This window comes from Neofelis nebulosa, chromosome 12, assembly GCF_028018385.1.
Source record: "Neofelis nebulosa isolate mNeoNeb1 chromosome 12, mNeoNeb1.pri, whole genome shotgun sequence".
Taxonomy (NCBI): domain Eukaryota; kingdom Metazoa; phylum Chordata; class Mammalia; order Carnivora; family Felidae; genus Neofelis; species Neofelis nebulosa.
Window position 1 is genome coordinate 76,619,644 of NC_080793.1, and position 27,886 is coordinate 76,647,529.

Here is a 27,886-nt window from a genome sequence, read left to right on the forward strand (position 1 = left end):
TAAAACCAAAACCATGAAATGGATAGTTTAAGAGTGAAAACAAGACTCAACTTTAGGAAATTAATAAAGTATAATCATGAAGGTAGAAGAATACAGCAAAGAATCACTGAAGACATCAGACGACCAAAGCTAATAAAGAAGTTACCCATGCACCAATCAGTATTTACTGAGTACCTACAGAGTACAAGAAATGCTACTCCTTTCAACTTGAAATTTTACTCATTTCTGAAAAGTACATGTTCATTTCAGAAAATTCGGAACCAAATGCAAGTATGGAGAAGAAAAGTTTTAAATATACATTTTAAAAATAGTAAGATTACACTACAGACTATGGCAGCTAGCCTTATTAAACTGTATTTGCCATTTAAAATGTCTTAACATTATAATTATTATGAATAATCCTTAGAGATTTACCACATTTATTACATCCTCTCTCGGGACATTTTTCTTTCCTATAGTTTTGAAATATAGCAAAAAGTTCCCCAACAATGAAGGGCATTGAACAGCTAGCTGTTTTATTTGTGCATATGTATTATAAATACCTTGACTTATATGACAAAATTAACATGAAACATCACAGTGACATTAACAATGTTCATTAAAATTTCTACCAATTACTTTAATTGTACTTATTTTATAAAATGTACTTACCAAAATCATAACCTTCTGGAACAATATTTTTATTGACAATACCATTCCTCAAGCTGTCCTATTAAAAGACAAACTGCTTTTATTTATATTCATGCCAACAGGTCTTTATTCTACAAAGTCCTACCATATGCAAAAAAAAAAAAAAAAAAGTTGAAAAACAATTTAAAAAATAAAAAACTCAAACTTAGGAGGACTTAGCTATGGAAAATATTAAACTGGTTAGACAATATCCCATTAAACTACTACTATTAAAGAATGTTCTAGGAACTATTTGAATATATCTGTGTGTTTTTATACATTTGTGTACAGACACATATATAAAATTTGACAAAATTCAACATCCATTTATGATAAAGAATCTTAAGAAAGTGGGAATGAAGGAAATACACCTTAACATAAGAAAGGCCATATATGACAATCCCACAGCTAACATCATGCTCAATAGTTAAAACCTGAAAGCTTTTCCTCTAACATTAGGAACTAGACAAAGATGCCCACTACTCTTGCCACTTTTATTCACCACAGAATTAGAAGTCCTAGCCACAGCAATTAGGCAAGAAAAAGAATGTAAGGCATCCAAATTGGAAAGGAAGAAGTAAAACTATCACTGTTTGTAGATGATATAACATTCTATATAGAAAACCCTACAGACTCCACCAAATACTGTTAAAACTAATTAATTCAGTAAAATTGTAGGATACAAAATTAACATACAGAAATCTGCATTTCTACACACTAATAATGAAGTAGCAGAAAGAGAAATTGAGAAACAACCCAATTTACAATTACATCAAAAGGAATAAAATACATAGGAATAAATTAAACCAAGGAAGCCAAAGACTTGTACACCAAAAACTGTAAGACACTGAAGAGACAAACTAAAGATGCCAAAAAAAGGGACCATATTCCATGCTCCATATTTCAAGATACATTGTTAAAAAGTCCATACTAGCCAAAGCAATCTACAAATTCAATGCAATCCCTGTAAATTTCCAATGGCATTATTCACAGAAATAGAATGATCCTAATATATGTATGGAACCACAACAGACCTCAAAAACCAAAGTAATCTTGAGAAAGAACCTGGAGATATGGAGATATCACAAGCCTTGATTTCAAATTCTATTCAAAACTACAGTAATCAAAACAGTATGGTATTGGCATAAAAACGGACACACAGATTAATGGCATAGAATAAAGAGCCCAGAAATATATCCATGCATATGTATGGTCAATTAATTTCCACAAAGAAGCCAAAAATGTACAGTGGGGAAAGGAGAGTCTCTTCAATATGTGGTGTTTGGAAAACTGGACAGCCACATGCAAGAAAATGAAACTGGACCACTACCTTAGACCATACACAAAATTAACTCAAAATAGATTAAAGACCTGAAGCCATAAAAATCCTGAAAGAAAAGATAGGCAGTAAGTACCTTGACACTGGTCTTGCCGATGACATTTTGGACCTGACACCAAAAGAAAACTAAAGAAAAACAAGTGGATGGGAATGCAAGCTGGTGCAGCCACTCTGGAAAACAGTATGGAGGTTCCTCAGAAAACTAAAAATAGAACTACCCTACCACCCAGCAATGGCACAACTAGGCATTTATCCCCGGGATACAGGTGTGCTGTTTCAAAGGGACACATGCACCCCAATGTTTATAGTATATATATACATATACATAGTATATATACACAATATACAATTACTCGGCAATCAAAAAGAATGAAATCTTGCCATTTCCAACTACATGGAGGGAGCTAGAGGGTATTATGCTAAGTGAAATTAGAGAAAGACAAAAGTCATATGACTTCACTCATATGAGCACTTTATGAGACAAAACAGATGAACATAAGGGAAGGGAAACAAACATAATAGAAAAACAGGGAGAGACTCAAATATGGAGAACAAACTGAGGGTTACTGGAGGGGTTGTGGGCGGGGGGGGGGGTGGGCTAAATGGGTAAGGGGCATTAAGGAATCTACTACTGAGATCATTGTTGCACTATACGCTAACTAATTTGGATGTAAACTTAAAAAATTTTTAATTTAAAAAAAAGAAAAAAAAACAAAAGTAAGTTGAACACATCAAACTAAAAAGATTCTACAAAGCAAAGGAAGCCATCAATATAATGAACAGGCAACCTACTGAAGAGGAGAAGATATATGCAAATCATTTATCAGATGAGTGGTCAATATGCAAAATATATGAAGAACTCCTACAACCCAATTTCAGAGAAATAATCCAATTAAAAAATGGGCAGAGGATTGGAAAAGACATTTTCTGGACAGATGGCCAACAGATACATGAAAAGGTACTCAACACCACTTATCATCAGGGGAATGCAAATCAAAAGCAACTAACACCTGTTAGAATGGTTATTAACTGTTTTCTAAAGTAGGCTCCATGCCCAGCATGGAGCCCAACACGGGGATGCTTAACTGGCAGAGGCACCCAGGTACCCTAAAACGGTTATTATCAAAAAAACAAGAAATAACACGTGTTGGCAAGGATGTGGAGAAAATTGAACTCTTACGCACTGTGGGTAGAAATATCAATAGATGCAACCCCTATAGAAAAGAGTATGGAGGGTCTTCAAAAAATTAAAAGGAGAACTACCATACGATCCAACAATTCCACTGCTGAACATTTACCCAAAGAAAAGAAAAACATGAGCTAGAAAAGATATGTGCACCTCCATGTTCACGGCAGCATTAATTCTAAGAGCTAAAATATGGAAAAGACCTACATGTCTATTGATAGATGAATGGATAAAGAAAATATAGTATAAATACACAGTGGAGTATCATTCAGCCATTAAAATGAAGGAAATCTTACCATCTGCAACATGGATGAACCTTGAGGCCTTATGCTAAGTGAAATAAGTCAGAGAGACATATACCCTATGACCTTACACGTAGAATGCTTAAAAAAAATTAAAAATAAAAATGAAAAAAAAGCCAAGCTCATACTCATGGGTACAGAGAACAGATTGGTGGTTGTCAGAGTGGGAAATATGCATAATGTGTAAACAGAATCAAAAGGTAAGAACTTCTAGTTATAAAAGAAGTCAGTTATGAGGATGTATGTAATGTAACAACATGGCAACTATAGTTAGTAATATCACTGTACATTTTTTTAAAGTTATTTTGAGATAGTGAGCAAACAATAGTGGGGGAAGGACAGAGAGACAGAGAGAGAGACAGAGAGAGAGAGAGAGACAGAGAGAGAGACAGAGAGAGAGAGACAGAGAGAGGGAGGGAGGGAGAGAAAGAACCCCAAGTAGGCTCCATGCTCAGTGCTGAGTCCGACACAGGGCTTGATTCCACAAATTGGGAGATCATGACCTAAGCCAAAATTAAAAGTCGAACATTCAACAGACTGAGCCACCCAGGTGTCCCTCATATTGCATATTTTAAAGTTACTGAGAGAGTAAATCTTAAAAGTACTCATTAAAAGTTTTTAACTATGTACGGTAACAGATGTTAGACTTATTGTAATCATTTCACGTTATATACAAATGCTGAACCATTACCGTGCACACGTGAAATTATGTATATATATGTCAATATAATTGTCAATTATACAAAATCGTCAATTATACAAAAAAATGGGTCTATACACATTTGTGTACAGGCACATATATATTCACATATTTCTGTAAATGCTGCTAATGGATTTTGTCTAGGAAAAAAGACCACAAACTACGGTATGTTAATAAATGACGATGAATAAAACCAAATGCAAAATATACTAACAAAAGCAGATATACACATCCCAAAAAGATTTACTTACCAATGATTCATCATAATCATTAAGGTAAAACAACTGAGACTTCACATTCCAATAGGCAAAAAGGTTATCCAATCGGATTAACTGAAAATAAATCAAGTTTATTACACATCTCATTTTCTTTAAATGATAAACATACGCTATTTTCAGAAGTCTCAAATCACTGAATCATATAATCAAGTTAAGCAAGTAAAAACTCACACGAATCCTTAAAGTCTTTTTTATCAAGTCTATGGGTTGACAGGATATTTATTTTACCTTACGAAAGAGTTTCTCAGTTTCATCATGTAAACATGGAATCCAGAATTGATCAGTTGTCTGAAAATAAAAACAGTGAAAGTGTCATAGCCCATGAAATGGCTGACTGATAAATTGTTATCAACATGCCCTTGACCAATTTCCCATGAAAATGTCCTTGAAAACCTTCAGTGAAAGGATATTAACCACAACAAAGTGTCTGTTTTCAAAGAGCTCACTGGTGACTGAAAAAGCAAACAAGTCAACAGGCAATCACAAACAGGTAAGTGCCACCACAGAGGTTAAATACACAGTTCTCAGAATAATGTAGGAGCCTCAAACTCAGCGGGTAATGGAGAAAGTGATGACTAATACATGATATATGGATAGAAATTACTGATTTTAAGGGGCGCCTGAGTGGCTCAGTCAGTTGAGCACCCGACTTCAGCTCAGGTCATGATCTCACGGTTCATGGGTTTGAGTCCTATGTCAGGCTCTGTGCTGACAGCTCAGAGGGATTGGGATTCTGTGTCTCCAATTCTCTCTGCGCCCCTCCCCACCCCCCACTCCCACGCCCTTTCAAAAATAAATAAACATTAAAAAAAATTTAGAAATTATTGATTTTAAGGTTAGTAGGCAATATGATTCAGAGTAGGAAAACATGCAAATATACAACATGTTCAGGGAATTGAAGAAGCCCAGTATTGCCAGAGAACATAAAGCAAAAACAAAAGAGATGAAACCAGATGTTACCAGGGGTCAGATTAACATAGATTAAAACTATTTTAAAACAACACTATTGACTTTATTCTAACAGCAATGAGAAGCCACTGAGGGCAATCAAGTGTTTAGATGCTTATTCTACAAAGATGGTTTTCATTTTCTGGTAGAGAACTGAACAGATGACAACAGTGACTTTCAAACTTTAGTGTGTTATCAAAATCACCTGGAGGGCTTTCTAAACCCTAGATTGTTGGGCCCCCAGCTGAGTTTCTAACTGAACAGGTCTGCACTAGGGGACCAGTTTCTAAGGTCTCCCAAAGGGGATGGTCAAAACCGCTCTGTCACAGTTACCCATGACCCACATGTTGCCATACCCAATGTAATTCTCATCCTTATTTTTCAAACTAACAGCAGCATTTGACAGTTTACCCCACCCAACTTTAGTGAATAACTTTTAATTTGGCTTTTCTTATTTTGCTTGTAGTAGGTCCATGTTTTAAGAAGAAACTGTACACAAAAACTCAATGGATATAAATAAATAAAGCATGTAATGAAATACTACAGAGCAATTAAACTGAATTGAATTACATGTAGCAACACAAGTAAATACTAACACTGTGAAGAGAAAATGAAAATTTATAGAAAAATCATGTAAAGTATTTATGTAAACTTATAAAAACCTACCGGTATTATACATTTCTAATTGACATATTATACCAAAGTTTAAAAATTTAGGATGTTTATCTCTGGGAGAAGGGTAAGAGTAGGAAACAAAAGGGTTTTAAACTTTATTCCTAACAGTTTATTCTTTAAAAGTATTCAAAATATAAACCAAATGACAGATTCCTCAACTGTCCACAACACTGACTCAACAATGTTTCATAATCCTCTATTTGCTCCCATACTTTAAAAATTCCTCAATTTGAAAAATCAGGAACCAAGTTTGCCACCATATTAATAATGGTGGTAAGAAAATGAGTGATTTCTTTATGTTTTTCATGATTTATCAGTTTCTGAAATAAACATTACTTTTATTTTGCATTTAAGAAATGGATTTTTTAAGGAAAAAATCTCAAATATATTCTGCAAATAATAGGCCTTCATATTTTAAACTAAATTTGATTATCAAACATTTTTTGAAATGCTAAACTACCTACCCCGAATTCCAATCTACCTCAGGCACTTTCTGTACCAATTCTACATAGACACCTATTTTTGATGCTAGCATACAAGAACAGTAATAGCTTGATGAACTGCACAATATGGTTAAACTGCTTTTTAAACAAAGTACCTGCATGCTGAGGTTTTGAAGGGAAATACCAAATGACAACGGATTGTCTCGATTTGTGATCTAAAGAGAAAAGAGCAAATTTTACTCAGATTTTTAGTGGTTAAACAAAATTACAGAAAAAGTTCGTTTTCTGGAAAACATTCTTTTTCAAATACTCAAAAACATTTTACTACTTTTTAGAAGAACCTTTATTCCTCTGTTTATCCTAATATTAAAATTTTAAGTATCAATGTATTAGTGTTGCACAATAATAAATCTTTGTATTTTTCAATGTATAAAAAACCAGTTTATCAAAAAACTGACCTCACAATAGTACTGTGAGAAGCCAATAATTATGCATTTTAGAGACACAGGATCTATTTGAGATAAACAATCTAAATCTACCTCTACTGATTCCTAGACCAGTATAACTTCCAAGGGGCAAATATAAAGTATTCTAAAAATACGTGACTGGCCAACTACATAATGCCCAACTACCCAAGGTGACTGCAATAGAGGAAGGCATTTTCCTTCATTATCTGATTTTTGAACATTTTAGCAAAGTGTAATCAAGGCATTAAACACTGCAAATTCAAACTATGATTACAAAACAGAAAGATCAGGTCACCTTCAGATCTGTGTCCCTCCACTTCCCGGCATCCAATAGGCTGGCCACCAACAGAGCAGGTGTCAACAAACCATAAAGTATATATATGGAAATATAAAAATAAGTTTCACCTATTAAAATACTTACATCATCTTCATAACGAATATGGATGTTGGAAATTTTCACTTGAAGATTTTTTATGATCTGAGTAATTAATTTTTCTGTGAAAGTGTCCGGTTTCTCCACCTGATGTTTTTCTACAATAGCAAATACTTTTTTTTTTTAACTCGAATGAAAAATATACTCTATAAATATCCATCCACATATGGAGGTAACATAAACATCACCATGTTAAAGAAAAAAAATCTGTCTTTATAAACAGAACACTAAGAGCATCCTTTCCCGAAGTCTTCCACACCAAAAGACTCAAAGGCAACCAAATACAAATAGTTTCAAAATCTACTTTTTCAGTGAAACTAAAGCCAACTATTTAGAACTTCCTGCCATTAAAGTTTACAACTATACCTGGGTACATAAAGACCTGGAAAACAATGAAGCTTATTTGGTAAGAATTCTAATAGGCTTAAATTAGAAAAGCCAGAAACAGTAACAAGGAATTGCCCTTAAAATTAGTGATACTATTACAAATTGTCTGTGGTTTGATGTATGAAATACTTGAATATGCTTCTTCTCCTGATGAATCCAGAACAGGAAGATATGCACTCCTTTCTTCTTTCAAGGAAGAATTAAGGAAATTCATCATTTGTTTCATTTTCTAAAAAAGATATTAACTATCTCCAGTTTCAAAACTTTCCAGGGGAATAGAAAAAACAAAGTATTGAAACTCCTAATTTCTTCCATTTTTAATTTATTTATTTTGAGAGAGAGATGGTGCAAGTAGGGGAAGGGCAGAGAGAGAGAGAGAAGAAGAAGAAGAAGAAGAGAATCCCAACCCAAGCAGGCTCTGTGATACCAGCTGCAGAGCCTGACATAGGGCTTGAACTCATGAACCGTGAGATCATGACCTGAGCCAGAATCAAGAGTCGATCACTTAAACGACTGAGTCACCCACCCAGCACACCGCTAAGTTCTTTTTTAATATGCATTTGATAACCATGGGTTACTGTCCCTTTTTTCTCCATTTGAAAATGTCAATGAAAACTATCTCATTTTCTATTTGTAGTCCTGTCTCATGTACATACAGAGTATCTGTTTTTTCCTCTCATGACCCACTACTAATTCAACTGGCCAAGGAGGACAGGCTGATGAAGATACAGTTACATCAAATCCAAGTGTCAGTGAATAGCGGGTAAGTAAATATATTAAATATAAAAAGACTTTAGAATAAGTAAACAAAATAAAAGCTCTTTGAAGACAGAGCATTTTAATCTTTGAATACAACACCACATCCTAATAAAATCCTTTACTCTATAAACCTATTCAGTCATTCAGTCATTCAATTAAATGCTTCAATCTTTCTTTCCCTACCCAGTATTTCCTTCTGAATCCCTTAACCAGCACAGATTCCATAATGTCTTATTTCACCAACATTTTCAACCCTTTTATTCCTTTTTGCTCATTTTCCTCTGTCAATAAAGCTCCAACCCTGAATAAAACCAACTTTCTACTTTTTATATCAACATGCTTAACCTTGCCAGTTGAGCACCAGAGAAAAATCACAACAGGTCTGAAATTACTATAAATTAAGTATCACCAACTTCATCCCAACAGCCACTTACTACGTTTCTCCACTCAACTTGTTCACATGCTCTGGAACAACTAAGTCAAATTCTTTCTGATTCTCCTCAAACGTCTAACAATCCTTCCATTGCTCTCTTTACTGTTAGATGACCTTGTCTCCAACTTTGGAAGAAACAGAAGTTCCTTTTCCGTAATCATCACTCAATGACCCATGACATGCATGACGTAAATAAAATGATTATTTCTTTAATTTACCTAATACACCTCATTAGGATCTGATAAATTCTTTGCTTCCTAAAACACACTTTTCCCATGAAATCATAATCTCCAAATTTCTTTCTACTTATCTGATGACTCTTTGTTTTTATTATTTTTTTGGTGTTTATTTTTTTGGGAGAGAAAGAGAGAGAGGGAGACAGAGGATCCAAAGAAGGCTCTGCACTCACAGCAGAGAGCCCAATGTGGGGCTCGAACTCATGAATCGTTAGATCATGACCTGTGCCGAGTCAGACGCTCCACCGACTGAGCGACCCAGGTGCCCTCATCACTCTTTCTTGATTTTTTTTTTTTCTGTGTTCCTCTTTTACACCAACATTAAAGGTTACATTTCCTTAAGGCTCAGTCCTAGGACTTCTTCTCCTCTCCTCTACTGCTGCTTCAGGGAATCTCATCCACACCATACACCTCAACTATCATTTCAATGCTGGTAACTCAAATTATATGTTAGGTAGAGTAAAAGTGAGATATATTCAGAAAAACTGATACACTCAATAAACTATAAATAGGTCAGTATGTTTAGAACAAAAGAATAGAAGAGAAAGGGATGGGGTCAGTAATAAGGCTGAAGAGGTAAATAGGATTCAAATCATATGAACTTTTACATATCACGCTGAAGAGTTTAAACTTCTACCTGATAACAATAAGCTATCACTAATGAATTTTAAGCATAAACGTTTCTAATTTTAGACCAATGTAAAAATAAGAACTTCTGACTAAACACGGTGGATTGTTATCTATTTTTCTACTTCTCAGTAAGACCTCATTAATGCAAAAGTAAAGGGGGAAAATGGATAAATCCCCAAGGTCAAGAAAGAGTACAGGAAAAAAACAGGGAAGATACACCTTCAGTAGTCTGGAAGCTAGAATGCAGATGGCCTTAACCTACTTAGCAGAGATGAAGAAATTCTTCTAAATACCTATAATAAATGGAGAGGCCAATAATAAAGATGAGTCAAAAGCCAGAATCCTGGGAAGATTCAGGAACTGGAGTCCTCAGAGAACATAAATGGCAGGGAGAGATGATAATACAAGGACTGGCTTAAGTTCTGGTGTAATTAGTAGTTAGACTTCCAGGTATTCTCCCCTCCCTTAGTCCACACAGCCATACAACTATCCTTTTCCCATCCTGGTGAGAAGCAAGAATTTCTTCTGAAGACAATACACGCAACAGACTGCAGACTCTAAAACCATGTACTTACAGATACAGGGAGATCCATCACATTGAAACCAGACACGTTAAGAAAAACTTCTATATAATAATCACCCTACATCCACCGACTATTGCCAAGGAAATAATAAAGTTGCACCAAAAAACATATGTAATCAGAGCATATATACTATTTGGCTCAGTAGTAAACATTTATATATAGCCATAATAACATAAACAATGAATACTGATTTAACCAAACATGCAATTATACTAGAAAGAAAAATGGGTCAACCTTACAGTCCATAAAAGGAAGCCTCTCTATATAAATGATGTATAAGCATAATGAATCAAGTAATAGGGATGTGATCATCTTATATAATAGCATGGAAGTAACCACAAAAGCACTTTAAAACTTTAAAGTAGGGGCTTTAAAGTAAACTTTAAAGTAAAACTTTAAAGTACTTTAAAACTTTAAAGTAGGGGCTCCTGAGTGGCTCAGTCAGTTGAGCATCTGACTTCAGCTCAGGTAAGATCTCACAGTTGGTGAGTTCGAGCCCCACGTCAGGAGCGCTGCTGTCAGTGCAGAGCCCACGTGGGGTCCTCTGTCCCCCTCTCTGCCCCTCCTCCACTCACACTCTCAAAAGTAAATAAAAACATCAAACAAAACCCAAAAAACTTAAAAGCAGATCTATATGGAGCAGGCTTAGGGGCTGAGCCAGGAGACAGAATTTCTAAATTGTGGTACTAATAGTACTTACTAACTTTTAAATCTACGTATATGTATTATTTCGAGAAGATGAAAATAATTTTTAAAAGGCAAAAGCCTAGGAGACTGAGTAAAGAAAGGATTGGAGAAGAGGAAAATGGCAGAGTAGAAAACACCAAGAATCTGTCTTCCTAGCTAGATAACTCAATAGGCAAAATGTGCCTAATGTAAAGATTCTGGAACTCCAGAATCTACTGAAGGCTTGCAATTTGCAACTTGCAGAGAAGGCTTGAATGTAAACTGTACTTCATTCACATCCACTTTAGCTCTTACCATAGCAGCAGCTCACCCAGACCCCTATTCTCAGGCCTACTGCAGCCAGCCGTGCACACATTCCTGAAGCACCTTGCAACTCAACTTGCAAGAACCAAGGTGGGAAGAAAGGACCCATCCTCCAAATATTTGGAGATTTGTGCTCTAATGGCTGGTTGCTGCTCCTGATCACAGAGAAGGGTGGTTGTGGTCACTGCACCTGTTTCAACTGTTGCAAGCCCCTCCCTCTCCAGCCAAAGTGACATCCAGGGCTTTTAAAGAACTCGCAACCTTTTTTGTTTTTGTCCCCCTTCATTGTTCTCTTCTCCCCATTTGTGAGCAAAACATTACAGACTAGGACATTCAAAACCAACTCCATATGCAGGGAAAATAAGAATGTGACCATACACGTTCAGGGAAAGGCATAGGCTTGGGCTCAGCAAAGTCCCGAGAATACCTTACATTTATACCTCAGACTGATCCTTGGACTAGGGTTAGCCCACAATAATGAAAAAGAAAAAAAGCTTTAAAAAAAAAAAAAAAAAAGTAAAAAATGGGAATGGGGGTGAATCTCATTTCCACAGATATCACATTATTATATCCAAATATCTAGATTTTAAAAAGAATCACCAACGATACAAAGAAGCAGGAAGATATGGCCCATTTAACAGACAAAAAAATAAGTTAACAAAAACTATTCCTGAAAAAGATACGATGACAGAGCTACTACATTTTTTTTTTTTTTAGTTTACTTATTTTGAGAGAGAGTGCAAGTGGGGAGGGGCAGAGAAAAGAAGGATAGAGAATCCCAAGCAGGCTCTGCACCATCAGTGTGGAGCTGGACATGGGCACTGAACTCACAAACCATGAGATCATGACCTGAGCCAAAGTCCAGAACCAACTGAGCCACTCAGGTGCCCCACTAGACAGACTTTAAAACAACTGTCACATCGATGCTCAAAGATCTAAAGGAAGATGTGGAGAACATCAAGAAAATAATGAATGAAAAAATAGAAATATCTATAAAGAAAAAAACTAAAAAAAAAAAAAAATTCAGAAGCAGAAAAGTACCATAACTAAAAGGAAAAATTCATCATAGAGATTCAAAGGGAGACTGCAATAGACAAACTTGAAGACAGAACAACAACAACAAATTATTAAATTTGAGGAACAGAAAGAAATAAATTGAAGTGAACAGAGCCTAACAGACACCCAGGGGACATGCACTGTGGGAGTCCCAGACGGAAAAAAGACAGAGAAAGGGTCAGAGGGAATATCTGAAGGCATACTGGCTGAGGGACTCCCGTGTGGCTTAGTCAGTAGAGTGTGCAACTCTTTATCTAGGGTTGTAAATTCGAGCCCCACACTGGGTGTTTAGATGACTAAAGAATGAAAAATCTTAAAAAAAATAAAAACTAAAAAATGAGAAATACTAGCTGCAAACTGGCCACATTTAAAGAAAGACATGATTATATTCACCCAGGGAACTCAAAGAACTCCAAGGAAGAACTCAAAGAGACCCAAGGATACAAATTATAAGCAAACGTTCAAAGACCAAAGATAAAAAGAGAATCTTGCAAACATCAAGAGAGAAGCTGCTCATCACATGGAAGGGATCGTTAATAATTTTTTCAATAGATTTTTTCATCAGAAAAAAGGCAGAAAGGCAATGGACCAAAATGCTGAAAGTGCTAAGAAAAAAAAAATCTTTCAACCAAGAATTCTATATCCAGCAAAAATGCCCTTTAAGAGTGAGGGAGAAATAAAAACATTCCAAGATAAATAAAAGCTGAGTAAGACTGTCACCAGAACTTCCCTACACAATAACCAGAGATACTGCATGAAACAACAATGATCCCAACAAAAGATAACACATCTGCGATTATCAATTATCGTTACCATAACAGTGGTTTGTAACTCCACTTTTTGCATTCTACATGATTTGAGAGACCAATGTACTTATAAAAAAAACTTCTTAGTCTAAATGCTAGTATTATGGTAACTTTGCTTTGTAACTCAGCCTGTTGTTTTCTAATTATTTAAGACACTAATCTATTCAAAATAGTTTGTTTTCGGCAACAATATATAAAGATGCAATTCTGTGACAACAGCAATTTAAAAAAGTGAAGAGGGAGATGTGAAAGAGTAGAGTTTCTGTATGTTACTGAGGTTAAGCTAGTATAACTTAAAGTGTTCTAACTTAAGGATGTCAAAAATGTAATTCTCAGGGTATCCGTAGAGAAAATACCTATAGAATATGCACGAGATGAATGAAATAAGAATTTAAATTTTTTTTTTTTTAACATTTATTTTTGAGACAGAGAGAGACAGAGCACGAACGGGGGAGGGTCAGAGAGAGGGAGACACAGAATCCAAAACAGGCTCCACGCTCTGAGCTGTCAGCACAGAGCCCGATGCGGGGCTCGAACTCACGGGCCATGAGATCATGACCTGAGCCGAAGTTGGCAGCTTAACCGACTGAGCCACCCAGGCGCCCCGAAATAAAAATTTAAACATTTCATTATACAAAGTCAACCAAACTCAGAGAGTAACGCAGTAAATGAGTGACAAATAAGGCACACAGAAAACAAATGGCAAAAGGACAGAAGTACGTCTGTAAGTTATCAGTAATTATTCTAAAAGTATATGGATCTGGGGTGCCTGGGTGGCTCAGTCAGTTAAGCATCCAACTCTTGGTTTCAGTTCAAGTTCTGACCTCATGGGTTCGTGAGTTTGAGCCCTGCATCGGGCTTTGCAATGGCAGCTCAGGACATGCTTGGGATTCTTGCTCTCCCTCTCTCTCTCTCCGCCCCTTCCCTGCTCATGTACATGCTCTTTCTCTCTCAAAGATAAACCATTAAAATACATATAATATACCGATATTAGTTCATATTTATATTTGTACATATACACACATATACGTACATATGTATGTATATATATGGATATGGATTAAACAGTCTACTCAAAAGACACAAACTGAATGGATTAAAACACAAGATCCACTGTTCTCTGGTACACCTAAGACATTTTCCATGACAGAACGCATATTAGGACACAAATTAAGTCTAACTAGATTTAAAAACATAGGTATCATGCAAAGTGCCATTTCTGACGATATCAGAATAATGTTAGAAATAAAACACAGAAGTTGGGGTTCCTCAGAGAGCTCAGCAGTGGCTCTCTGCTGTGAGTGCAGAGCCTGCTTCAGATCCTCTGTCTCCCTCTCTCCACTTCTCCCTAACACACGTGCTCTCGCTCAAAAATTAGCAAACGTTTAAAAAAAATAAGAAAATGGAAGGAAAATTTAAAAACTCACATATTTGTTGGAATTAAACAAAACGCTGTTAAACCACCAATGGATCACAGAACAAGTCATAAGGGAAATTAGAAAACACTTAGATATATGAAAACAAAAACACAGCATACCAAAATTTATGGGACACAGCAAAAAAGTATTAAAATGGAAATTTATAGCTGTAAGAAAAAAACAAAGACCTCAGAAGAACCTAACTTTATAACTTAAACAATATGAAAATAATGGACAAACTATATCCACAGCTAACAGAAGGAAAGAGAAAATAAAGATTCAAGTAGAGATAAACTGAAGAATAGAAGACCAACTTGAAAAAAAAAAAAAAAATCAAATGAAACCAAAAGTTGGGTTTTTTTGAAAAGGTCAACAAAATTGAAAAATAGCTAAATGGACCAAGATAAAAAGAGTAAGGCTCAAATTACCAAAATTACAAATGAGAGTAGGTGTATTACTAAAGATTTTACGGAAACAAGGATTATACACATTATGTGAGTAACTGTATACTAACGAACTGGATTAACCAAACGAAATGGACAAATTCCTAGAACCACAATACGTACCAAGGCAAAATTACAGAGATAGAAAATTTGAATAGATATATGTATTATATATACCCATATATGTAAAATACATATATATAACACATATGTATATATAAAATATATATATACACACACATATAAAACTAGTAAAAAGATTGAATCAGTGATCAAAACTCCCCTAACAAAAAGCCATGGAACTGATTGCTTCTTTGGTGAATTCTACCAAACACTTAAAACATCAATCCTCTTCAAACTTTTCAAAAACAAATTAAAGGGAATACTTCCAAACTCAATGTATGAGGTATTAATCTGCTACCAAAACCATACAACGATACTACAAGAAAACTACAGATCAATATTCCTAATAAATACTGATGCAAATAATGAAATGCCAACAAACAAAATTCAACAGCACATTAAAAAAATTCAAGGGACGCCTGGGTGGCTCAGTCGGTTAAGCTTCCATCTTCGGCTAGGGCGTGATCTCACGGTCTGTGAGTTCAAGCCCCACGTCAGGCTCTGTGCTGACAGCTCAGTGCCTGGAACCTGCTTCAGATTCTGTGTCTCCCTCTCCCACTCACTCTCTCTCCAAGAAAAAAAAAAAATGAATAAACAAAAAAATGTGTTATAAAAAATGATATAGCATGACTCAATAGAATTTATTGCTGGAATGGAAGGATGGGTAGATAGATAAGTCAACTTACCAAATAAATTTGCTAAAAATTACCAAATAAATCAAACATTTACCAAATAAAAAAAATATATATGATCATCTCAATTGATGAAGAAAAACCATTTAACAAAACTCAAAATCCTTTTTTAATAACAACAATCAAAACACTAGGACTAACTACCTAACATAATAAAATTCCTATACAAAAAGCCCACAGCAAACACCACACTTAATGGAAAGGCTGAAAGCTTTTCCTTGAAAATCAGAAAGACAGCAAAAATGTCCAGTTTTGTCACTTTTATTCAACATACTACTAGAAGGTCTAGCCAGAGTAATCAGGCAAGAAACAAAAGTCATCCAAATCAAAAAATGAAGTAAAATCTCTGTTCACAGATAATATGATCTTATATGAAGAAAACCCTAAATACCTCACAAAACAACTCTTGAAACTAATTAACTCAGCAAAGTAGCAGGGTACAAAGTCAACACACACACAAAAAAAATCAACTGCATATCCCTAATCCCTAACAATGAAGAATCTGAGCAGGAAATTACAGAAACAATTCCTTTTACAATAGCATCAGAAAGAATAACTTAGGAGGTGAAAGACTTGTACACTTTTAAAAAGATATTTTAAAAGACATAAATGGAAACATACCCAAGTTCATGGATTGGGAACCATTGTTAGCATGTCAATGCTGCCCAAAGCAATCTACAGATTCAAAGCAATCCCAATTACACTTTTTGCAGAAACAGACAAATGCATCCTTAAATTCATAAGGAAACTCAAGGGACTCCCACAGAGGAAAACCAGTCTTGAAAAGGAAGAACAAAAGGTGAAAGACTTATACTTCCAGATTTCAAAATTTACAACACAACTCCAGTAATCAAAACAGTGTTGTACTGCCATAAAGACAGACACACAGACGAATAAAACAGAATACAGCACTCAGAATAAACCCTTGCATACACGGTCAAATGATTTTTGATAAGGGACCAAGACTACTCAATCAGGAATGGACAATAGTTTTAATAAACAACGTTGGGAAAACGGGATATGAAGAGAATGAACAAGAGAATGAAGTCAGACCTTGCTTATCGAAGAACATATAAAAAAACTAATTCAAAATGGATTTAAATTTAAGACCTAAAACTATAAAACTCTTAGAGGAAAACACAGGACAAAAGCTGCATGACACTGGATTTGGTGATGATTTTGCGATGATTTCTTGCATATCACACCAAGGCACAAGGCACAAAAGATGACAAAATGGGCTTCGTGGAAATTTAAACATTTTTTGCATTAAGACACTATCAACAGAATGGTTACACAAAGAATGGGAGAACATTTGCAAATCGTGTATTTAGTGAAAGATTAACATGGAGAATATATAAAGAACTCGTAGCACCAAACAACAACCAAAGACAACCCAACTAAAAGATGGGCAGAAGACTCAAATAGACATTTCTCCAAAGAAGATATACAAATGGCCAATAAGCACATGAAAAGACACTAAAATACTAATCTTCAGCGAAATGCAAATCAAAACTACATGAGATACCAGTTCATCCCCATTAGGATGCTACCATGAAGAAAAGATAAAACCAGCGTTGGCAAGGATGCGAAGGAATCAAAACCTTTGGGCATTGTTGGTGAAAATGCAGAATGGTACAAGTCCCTGTTGAAAACAGTATGGTGATTCCTCAAAAAGTCAAAAATACAGTACAATTACCTATGATCCAGCAACTGCACTTGTGTGTATATACCCAAAAGAATTGAAAACAATGTCTCAAAGGAATACTTGTGCTCCCATGTTCAGAGCAGCTTTATTCACGACAGCTAAAGCACAGAAACGACCCAAGTGTCCACAGATGGGTGAATGGGCAAGGCAAGTGTGGTATATACAAAAAATGGAATACTATTTAGCCTTAAAAGGGAAATTGTGACACAGGCTACAACATGGACAGATCGTGAAAACATGATGCTAAGTGAACTAAGCCAGTTAGAAAAAGACACATTGTATAATTCCACTTACATGAAGTACTCAGAGGAGCCAAAATTTCAGAGACAAGAAAGTACACTTGTGGTCGCCAGGGGTTCTAACTGAGGGGGGTGGAATGGGTGGATTGTTGTTTAATGGCTATAAAGTTTCAATTTTACAAGAAGAAAAGAGATATGAAATGGATGGTAGTAAGAGTTGTACAACATTCTAAATGTATTTAATACCAGCGAACTGTACACTTAAAAATGGGTAAGATGGTAAACTTTGTTACATGTGTGCTACAATAAAAAAAAAATTTGAATAAAAAAAGACTGGGGATAGAGATAAACAACTACACAGGGTATGAAAATATAATTACAAGAAGTGTCGCCAGAATTTGCATTAAATCTCCTTTAACGTTTTTACCTCTTTGTCAAAAGGTAAAATGTTTACTAGTGGGTTTTTTTTTTTATCAAAAAAATAAATAACTAAATAAATGCAAGGCAAGGATAGTGGTGTAAGTATACATACATTTTTAAGATGCTTGGCTATTAAACAAAAGAGGAACAGAAGACAAATGATAACCAGGTTAGGAAGATCATTTTGTGTTTGAAGATAAGACCAGGTACAATGTATTTATAGGCTAAGGAGAAAGTTTTACTAGACAGAACAGAATACAAAAAATACAAAAGTCACCACCACACAAGTGGAAAGGAATTCGATTTCTGCGAGACAGCTCTTCCACTGAGAAAAGAAAGGGTTGAAATAATGAACTATTTGGTTTAGGCTGAATAGGAAAGGATATGAAGCCAGAGGGTAACCAACAAGATTTGGGAAAACATAATTATATCAAACAACTAAGTATCTCCAAAAGATAAAGAACTGATATAAGGGGAATTTAAAAAAAAAAAAAAAGCTAGAAAACTAGGGTGCCTGGGTGGCTTAGTCAGTTAAGCATCTGACTTCAGCTCAGGTCATGATCTTGCAGTTCATGAGTTCAAGCCCTGCATCAGGTTCTGTGCTGACAGCACACAGACTGTTTTGGGTCCTCTGTCTCTCCCCCTCTTTGATTCTCTCTCCCCCTCTCTGACTCTCTTGCTCAAAAATAAACATTTTACAAAATAAAAATTTGCGGGCACCTGGCTGGCTCAGTCAGTTAAGCACTGGACTTTGGTTGAGGTCATGATCTCACAGTTTTTGAGTTCAAGCCCCCACGTTGGGCTCTGTGCTGACAGCTCAGAGCCCAGAACCTGCTTCAGATTCTGTGTTTCCCTCTTGCTCTGTCCCTTTCCCGCTCTCTCCCTCTGTCTCTCTCTCTCTCTCTCAAATAAGTAAACATTAAAAAAATGTTTTAATAGCAATTTCAAAAATTAAAAAGCTACAAAACTAAGAAAATATATTTGATGAAATTATTATAGCTAAAAACTAACCTTACCCTTATAAGCTATGTGTATTATTTGTCAAACAGTAAGTTTCTGTAAGCAAAATTTTTATAATCATCATAAAAATAGACAAACCACATTAAAATTCCCCATGTAATAAGATTATCTCATATTTGTTAAATAATTTCAATGCCTCCAGAGAAAAATAATATTCCCATGTGATAAATATTTAGGTCTTCTCTCCTTTTCTTACTACCATTCCTATTTACTGTTTCCTTTACCTTGATCAGCTACTTTTTGTTTTGCTTCTTCTATTCGCTTAAGTTCATATTGCTTTGCCTCCAAGAGTTGTTTTTCTTCTTTTACAGGATCGTATTTTATTTCTACAGGAAGCACAGAAAAGAATATTTACTTATCTTAAGTTTAAGTATACTCATTCCAAAACACACCCTTGAAAAATAATCACTAATACAAAGTCTGCAAAAGTCTAGAGTAAAAACCAATTTAATTTGAATTCCCAAATGCTAATTCAAACATAAAAATATCTCAAAATATTTACCAAAAGTATTCTGAATATCATTATGAGATATAAAGATTTTTCCATCCACAAATAAAAGTGCTTGAAGTTATAATGTTTAAAATTTGACTTACGAGAAGAAGGCACTATGAGTAAATAAATGTCTTCCAGGACAGCTTCAACTGGTTGAGTATACAGGTTTTTCCACGGAATTGTAAGATTAAGATTACCTACATGAATTTTTTTTAAAAAGGACAAAAAATATTATTCATTCAACCTGCATTTGCTGACAGTCTATTTTCTGTCAGGCATTAGAAGAGATGGCAAAACAACAAGCTGAGTCACTTCACAGAAAGCTATTTTACAACCCAAAACAACACGCCTTTGTTGTGATGATCTGAAGTTATGTGTATTAGCACTGTTGGAAAATCTGAATGCTACTCTAAAAATTTACAAGTTTCTATTTATGGCAATCTGCATCAAACATAACAATACTCTTCTGCCATTAACCAACAATCCTTGATTATCAGAACTCTGATTTCCCCAATTCTTACTCCAAATCACTATAAGTATTCATAGTACGCTGTCAAAAGGTAGATTATAAAATTGAAGATGTATTTTTCATATATATAGATGATATATATACAATATGTATGATTATCACCCTAAGTGTATGTGTGCACAGATTTCTATGATAATAATCAAAGACTGTGAACAAGATTAGAAAATTATTCAAACTATTCAAACATTCAAAATGTTTTACTATAATCCAATAGCAAAATATCCTTAAAGCATTAGGGTATTAAACTAAAAAATATGATGTAAGGTATGCATTATACTGATTCTAGTCTTGTGTATTTAAAAAGTTTCCCTAATTGTTTTAGAACACTTTAAATATTTTAGAAAACAGGAGTCTATTGATTTAGAAATAGCTGCCATGATTGGGAAGGGAAAAATTAATAACACGACGGCTGCATTAACTGGTAACTGGAGAAGGGGAAAAAAATCTACACAGATTTATCTCATTACATAAGGCCAAAATTCCATGTTTAAAAAAAACCAAAAACCCAAACTAGGACACCTGGGTGGCTCAGTCAGTTAAGGATGTGACTCTTGATTTCGGCTCAGGTCATGATCTCTCGCAGATTTTGAGCTGGAGTCCCCCCTCCAGCTCCACAATGACCTCGCGGAGGCTCCTCATGATTCCCTCTCTCCCTGTCTCTCTGCTCCTCCCCTGCTTGCTCACTCTCTCTCTCAAAAAATAAACTTTAAACATAAATGAATAAAAGGAAACATTTAAAAAAAACCCAAACTGAGAAAAAGATGTCATATTACAACATCAATCCAAAGAAAAAGAAAGAAACTGGTTTCTAAAACAGGGATGACTTCCTAAGTTTTAAATCAGAGAAGACTGGGTCACCCGGGTAGCTAAGTCGGTTGAGTGTCCCACTTCAGCTTAGGTCATGATCTCACAGTTCCTGAGTTCAAGCCCCACAGCGGGCTTGGTGCGGTCAGTGCAGAGCCCGCTACAGATCCTCTGTCCCCCTCTGTCTGCCCCTCTCCCACTCACATTCTCTCAAAACTGAATAAACATTAAAAAAAAAAAAAAAAAAAAATCAGAGGAGACAGTGACCGTTTCAAATTTGTGTACCATCCAAAATGTAACCAGAATGAAATAAACCCATTAGAAAAAACAGTAATTCCGACAAATCTGATAAATTTATTTATAAATGTATCAGACTGCTCACACACATGTACCACATATATTAATAATCCAAAAAAGTAAATAAAAGAACAGAGAACAGTGACAAAATAGCATTAATAATCAAAGAAATAGACACAAAGTTAATAATGTAGCCTTTCACCATTAAATCTTTAAAAAAAAAAACAAAAAACCTTTTCCTCTCATTACCAGAAATTCTCATTTCTAAAAGTACAGATTTCTAGAAAATTTGTAATACACAAAAATATAAAACAAAAGACAATTCCAAAAATCTTCCACATAAGTACAACTGTTTTCAAAATATGCATATATTTATATTTACTATATATGTAATTCCACATGCTAAATGCACCAAACTCTGAAGGATCAATAAGATTAACAACACCCAGTAATAGCAAGGGGAAAATACGTTCCTATAAAACTGATTATAATGCCATACACTCATTTGGAAATGGGTACTTCCTTCACTCAACAAATTGTGTCCCTACTATATGTCAGGTATCGTACCAAGTGGTGAGAATAAACACTAAGAAACTTATTGTCTAGTAGAAAAAAATAAAATAATATTAGAGAATGACAGCTGCTAGGACACAGGTATGCAAACAACCTCAGAAACTAAGTTTCTGACTCATTCCGAGTCACATTGCCTGGATGATCCAGACCCTACTCCTTACAGAGACATCCATGATTGGAAGACAGCAGTAACTAGTCAGAAACCTAAGAAACAGAGACAGTTATGCTACTGGATTTAACACACTGGCTCTCCACTCATTTTTAACACCTAGTAAATGTATAATTTCATAGTTTTTAAACAAGGGATACATGGACCACACAGTATCTTTAAGTTACGCTACTAAGCTCTACCCAGATGAAAACACATGATTTTCAGTTAGTGCTCAGAAACATTAACAATATCACATTAAAGAGATACGAAGCATATCATTCTTACTGCAAGTCCAGCAAGGACATTCAAATAATAAGCACAGCTTACCTATATGACCAACTTTAACTTTAAATGGTACATCCAGTTGACTCTACAAAACATATATATACATATAAAATATTAGTATATATACAGGCCAACAAAACAGAAGACTATTTTTTTCTTCCCACAATTACTTAAAGGGATTCAGTTAACTTGCACCTTCTCTTTACCATCAACACTTATTTAAATTTGTAAATACTTAATTGTCATACTATTCTCAACTCCATAACATTCAGGGAGACTGATCATTTTTAAATAAATAGGGAGAAAGTTCGACAGTAATAGAGAAGACCTAAGTTACCCTTACCAAAATCATACTGCTTTTATATTGTCTGAGGGGAAAATTAAGTGGGAAATTTTATCATCAGTTTGTCCTTACAGGGAGGTTAAAACTCAAAAGAATTTCTCCCCATCGAATGGGGAAAAGGGCAACCTTTTCAATAAGTGGTGCTGAGAACACTGGACATCCACACCCAAGAATGAAGTTAAGCCCTTACCTCATAACCATATATAAAAATTAATTCAAAATGGACATAAGACCTAAACACAAGAACTAAAACTACAAAACCCTTAGAAGAAAACATGTGGTAAAATCTTCTTGACATTAGATTTGGCAATGATTTCTTGAACAGCACACCAAAGACACAAACAACAAAAGAAAAAAAAAAAAAAGAGATGGATTAAATTTCACCAAGATTAAAAACTTTAGTGCATCAAAGGACACTATCAACAGAGGCATAAGGCAACACAAAGAATGGGGGTCAATTTTGCAAATCATGTATCTGATAAGGGAAAATATCAAGAATGCATAAAGAAATGCAATTCAAACAAGCAAACAAAAACTTGACTAAAAAATCAGCAACTATTTTCAACAGACATATCCAAAGAACATATACAAATGGCCAATAAGCACATGAAAAAATGCTCAGCCTCACTAGTCATGAGGGAAATGCTAAGAGAAACCAAAATGAGATTCCACTTTATGTCTGTTAGGAGGGGTATAATCAGAAAACCAAAAACAGTGCCTAGCTGGCTCAGCTGGTAGAGCATGTGACTCTGATCTTGGGGTCGGGAGCTCCAGCCCCACCTCGGGGAGCAGACTGTACTTAAGATAAAATGAAAAAAAAAGAAAGATTTAAAAAGACAAGTAAATGTTAGCAAGGATGTGGAGAAAGTGGACACTATATGCATTGGTAGTAGGAATATAAGATGGTTCAACTAGTATGGAAAATGGAGAGGCAGTTCTTAAAAACATTAAACATAAAATTACCATAAAATCCAGCAATTCCACTGGTAGGCATTTACCCACAGGGACTGAAAACAGGGAACTGAACAGACACGTGTATGCCAGTGTTACAGCAGCATTATTCACAAGAGCCAAAAGGCAGAAACAACTCAAGTGTCTATCAAGATATCAATGGATGAACAAAACGTGGCATCAAGATACACTGGAATATTACTCAGCCACAAAATGAAATGTTGTCCTGATAAAAACAACAGACAAACCTTAGAGGAATTAGCTAAGTGAAATGGGCCAAACACAGTATGACAAACATGGCAGGATTTCACTCACGAGGTACAACAAGCAAATTCATAGAAGCAGAAAGTAGATTAAAGGTTAGCAAGGCCACAAAGAGGCGGAATAGGGCATTACTTAATTGTTATAGGAGTCCCTTTGACCCAATGAAAAAGTTACAGAAAAAAAGACAGGGCTTAATGATTGTATAGCATCATGAATGTAATTAATACCACTGAATTCTATAGTAAAAAAAAAAAAAAAAAAAAAAATCGTTACCATGGTATTAAAACTTGAAGACAACTGGAAAGATAAATTAACCATTTAAAATAAAATCATATAGAAAGAAAAAAATTGGAAGCATTTTTAAATGGGGAAAATTATACTCTGTGCTTTTAGAGATTAAAAGTCTACTTTGTAAAATACACATTTTGCAAAAATTCTTTTTTAAAAATTTTCACAAGCTTGAATAATTTAAAATGACAAAGTAAATCAAAAAGTCTATATACAGTTAAATGCAGACTTTACAAATTTTTTATACTCAAAACCTACCAGAGCATTTTCTTTAATTTCAAGATTCTTCAAGGCCACAGCTCCTAAAAAAACATTTAAGGAGTAAAATTAAAATATTAAAGTATTTTTCATTTTAAAAAGACACACTTTGGGGGGGTTCCTAGATGGCTCAGTTAAGCATCCGACTCTTGGTTTCAGCTCAGGTCATGATTTCACAGTTCCTGAGTCCGAGCCCCTCCATCAGGCTCTGCGCTGACAGTGTGGAGCCCACCTGGATTCTCTGTCTCCCTCTCTCTCTCTCTCTCTCTCTGCACCTCCCCTGCTTGTGTGTGCTCTCTCAAAATAAATTATTTTCAAACATTAAAAAATTAAAAAAATAAAAGGCATACTCAGGGCACTCAGGTGGCTCAGTCAGTTGAACATCCAACTGCCATTCAGGTCATAATCTCACAGTTAGTGAGTTCAAGCCCCACATCAGGCTCACTGCTGTCAGCTCAGAGCCCACTTTGGATCCTCCGTCCCCCGCTCTCTGCGCCTCCCCCACTCATGCTCTTTCCTCTCAAAAATGAATAAACATTTAAAAATAAATAAATAGGCATACTTCATTCTTTAAATTCCTAAAAACAAGGGTGCCTGGGTGGCTCAGTCGGTTAAGTGTCCGACTTCAGCTCAGGTCATGATCTCACAGTCGGTGAGTTCGAGCCCCACATCGGACTCTGTGCTGACAGCTCGGAGCCTGAAGCCTGCTTCAGATTCTGTGTCTCCCTCTCTCTGACCCTCCCCAACTTGTGCTCTGTCTCAAAAATAAATAAAAACATTAAAAAAATAATAAAAAAAAAGAAAACCCTAAAGACTAACAAAAAAAAACTGTTAGAACTGATAAGTGAATTCAGTAAAGTTGCAGGATACAAAATTAATACACAGAAATCTGCATTTCTATACAGTATAGAGTAATAACAAAGTAGCAGAAAGAAAAATTAACAATTCCATTTACAATCACCAAAAATAATAAAGTACATAAGAATACACCCAACCAAAAGGATGAAAGACTGATACTCTGAAAACTATAAAACCCTGATGAAAGAAAGAAAACACCAACAAATGGGAAAATAGTCCATGCTCATGGATTGGAAGACTATCATTAAAATCTCACTACAAAAAGCAATCTATAGGTTCAACACAATCCCTATAAAATTACTAAGAGCAGTTTTCAAAGAACTAAAACAAATAATCCTAACATTTGTATGGAACCAAAAAAAAGCCTGAATAGCCAAAGCAATCTTGAGAAAGAACAAAGCTGGGGGTATCACTATTCCAGACTTCAAAGTATACTATGAAGTCGTAGTAATCACAACAGCATGGTACTGACACAAAAATATACACATAGATCAATGGAACAGAATAGAGAGCCCAGAAATAAACCCACACTTACATGGTCAATTAATCTATGACAAAACAGTCAGGAATATACAATGGAGAGAAGACAACCTCTTCAACAGATCGTACTAGGAAAACTGGACAGCTACTGTAAAAGAATGAAACTGGAGCACTTTATTACAGCATAAAAATAACTCAAAAGTAGATTAAAGACCTAAATGTGCAACCCGAAACCATAAAACTCCTGAAGAAACCACAGACTGTATTTTCTTTGACATCACCACAGAAACATTTTTCTAGATCTGTGTCCTAAGGCAAGGAAAACAAAAGCAAAAATAAATATCGGGACCACACCAAAATAAAAAGCTTTTCCACAGCAAAGGAAACCATCGACAAAACAAAAACGCAACCTACTGAAAAGATATTTTCAAAGGATATATCCAATAAAGGGTTAATATCCCTTTGGATAATATCCAAAGTTTGGTTAATATCCAAACTTTATGAAGAACTTCTACAACCCAACAGCAAAAACACTAATACTAATCTGATTTAAAATGGCAAAAGACCTAAAGAGACATTTTTTTCCAAAGAAGACATACAGATGACCAACAGACACATGAAAAGATGCTCATCACTCATCATCAGAGAAATGCAACTCAAAACCACAATGAGATATCACTTCCCACCTGTCAGAAAGGCTAGAATCAAAAAGACAATAGCAAGTGATGATGAGAATGTGAAGGAAAAGGAACCCTCGTACACTGTAGGTAGGAATGTAAATTGGTGCAGCTGCTATGGAAAACAATATGGAGGTTCCTCAAAAAATTTAAAAAAGAGATACTATATGATCCAGTAATTCCACTAGTATTTACCCAAAAACACGAATTCAAAAAAAAAAAAAAAAATGCAGCTCTATGTTTACTGCAGCATCATTTACAATAGCTAACATATGGAAGCAACCAAGCATCCATCAGATAAATGGATACACACACCCACACACCTACACACGAATATTACTCAGCCATAATAAAGAACGAGACCTTACCATTTGCGACAATACGGATGGAGCTACAGGGTATTATGCTAAGTGAAACAAGTGAGAGAAAGACAAATACCATGATGTCACTTACACGTGGAATCTAAAAAACAAACCAGTGAAACAAAAAAAACCAAGACTCTTAAATACAGAGAACAAATTGATGGCTGCTTGAGGAGAGGTAGGTCAGGGGGCGGGATGGGCAAAATAAGTGAAGGTGACTAAGTACAAACTTCCAGTTACAAAATAAGTAAGTCACAGAGATGAAAAGTACAACAAAGGGAATATAGTCAATAATGTTGCAAAAATGTTGTTTGATGACGATGGTGGCTATGCTTAGGGTGAACACTGAGTAATGTACCGAACTGTTGAATCAATATACTGTACACCTGAAATTAAAATATCATTAAGATGATTTTATGTTGTATTTTACCACATTATTTTTAAGTGGTGGAGATGCAAAAGAAATAGTTTCTCAGGCAAACAAAACCTGATGGCATTTTTTGGCAGACCTCCCTTGCAAGAAATGTTAAAAGTTTTCACAGAGAAGGAAAATATAGGTCACAAACTCAGATCTGTAAGAGCATGAGAAAAGGAATAAAGGTAAAATTAAGCCTTTTATTTTCCTTAATGGAAAACTGTTCAAAATAATAATAGCAACAGTGCACTGGGTAGGTACAGCTTATGGATAAGTGAAATGAATGGCAAAAGCAAATGAGTACAATAATCTTATAAGATGCCTCCACTAGCTCTGAAGCAATATAGCTTTATTTGATTGGACTTTGATTAGTTTCATTTTTTGTCTGTTTGTTTATTGATTTAAGAGAGAGGGAAAGAATCTCAAGCAGTCTCCATGCTATAAGCTTGGGGACAGATGCAGGGCTCAAACTCACGA

General features: G+C 35.2%; 1 protein-coding gene across 4 annotated transcripts in view; it reads right to left on the reverse strand.

Moving 5' to 3' along the window:
* Nucleotides 1-27,886, reverse strand: part of VPS13A (vacuolar protein sorting 13 homolog A) — a 253,825-nt gene that overhangs the window by 217,340 nt on the left and 8,599 nt on the right. For 3 of the 4 annotated variants that reach the window (XM_058695652.1, XM_058695653.1, XM_058695654.1), the window contains exons 2-10: nt 24,618-24,661; nt 22,556-22,598; nt 19,976-20,071; nt 19,606-19,707; nt 7,429-7,538; nt 6,696-6,755; nt 4,703-4,762; nt 4,448-4,528; nt 652-709 (exon numbers count right to left, since the gene is read on the reverse strand). In XM_058695652.1, coding sequence (XP_058551635.1) covers nt 652-709; nt 4,448-4,528; nt 4,703-4,762; nt 6,696-6,755; nt 7,429-7,538; nt 19,606-19,707; nt 19,976-20,071; nt 22,556-22,598; nt 24,618-24,661 — 654 coding nt within the window. Of the gene's footprint in view, nt 1-651; nt 710-4,447; nt 4,529-4,702; nt 4,763-6,695; nt 6,756-7,428; nt 7,539-19,605; nt 19,708-19,975; nt 20,072-22,555; nt 22,599-24,617; nt 24,662-27,886 lie in introns of those variants that run through there. The other variant, XM_058695655.1, reaches the window with a different exon arrangement.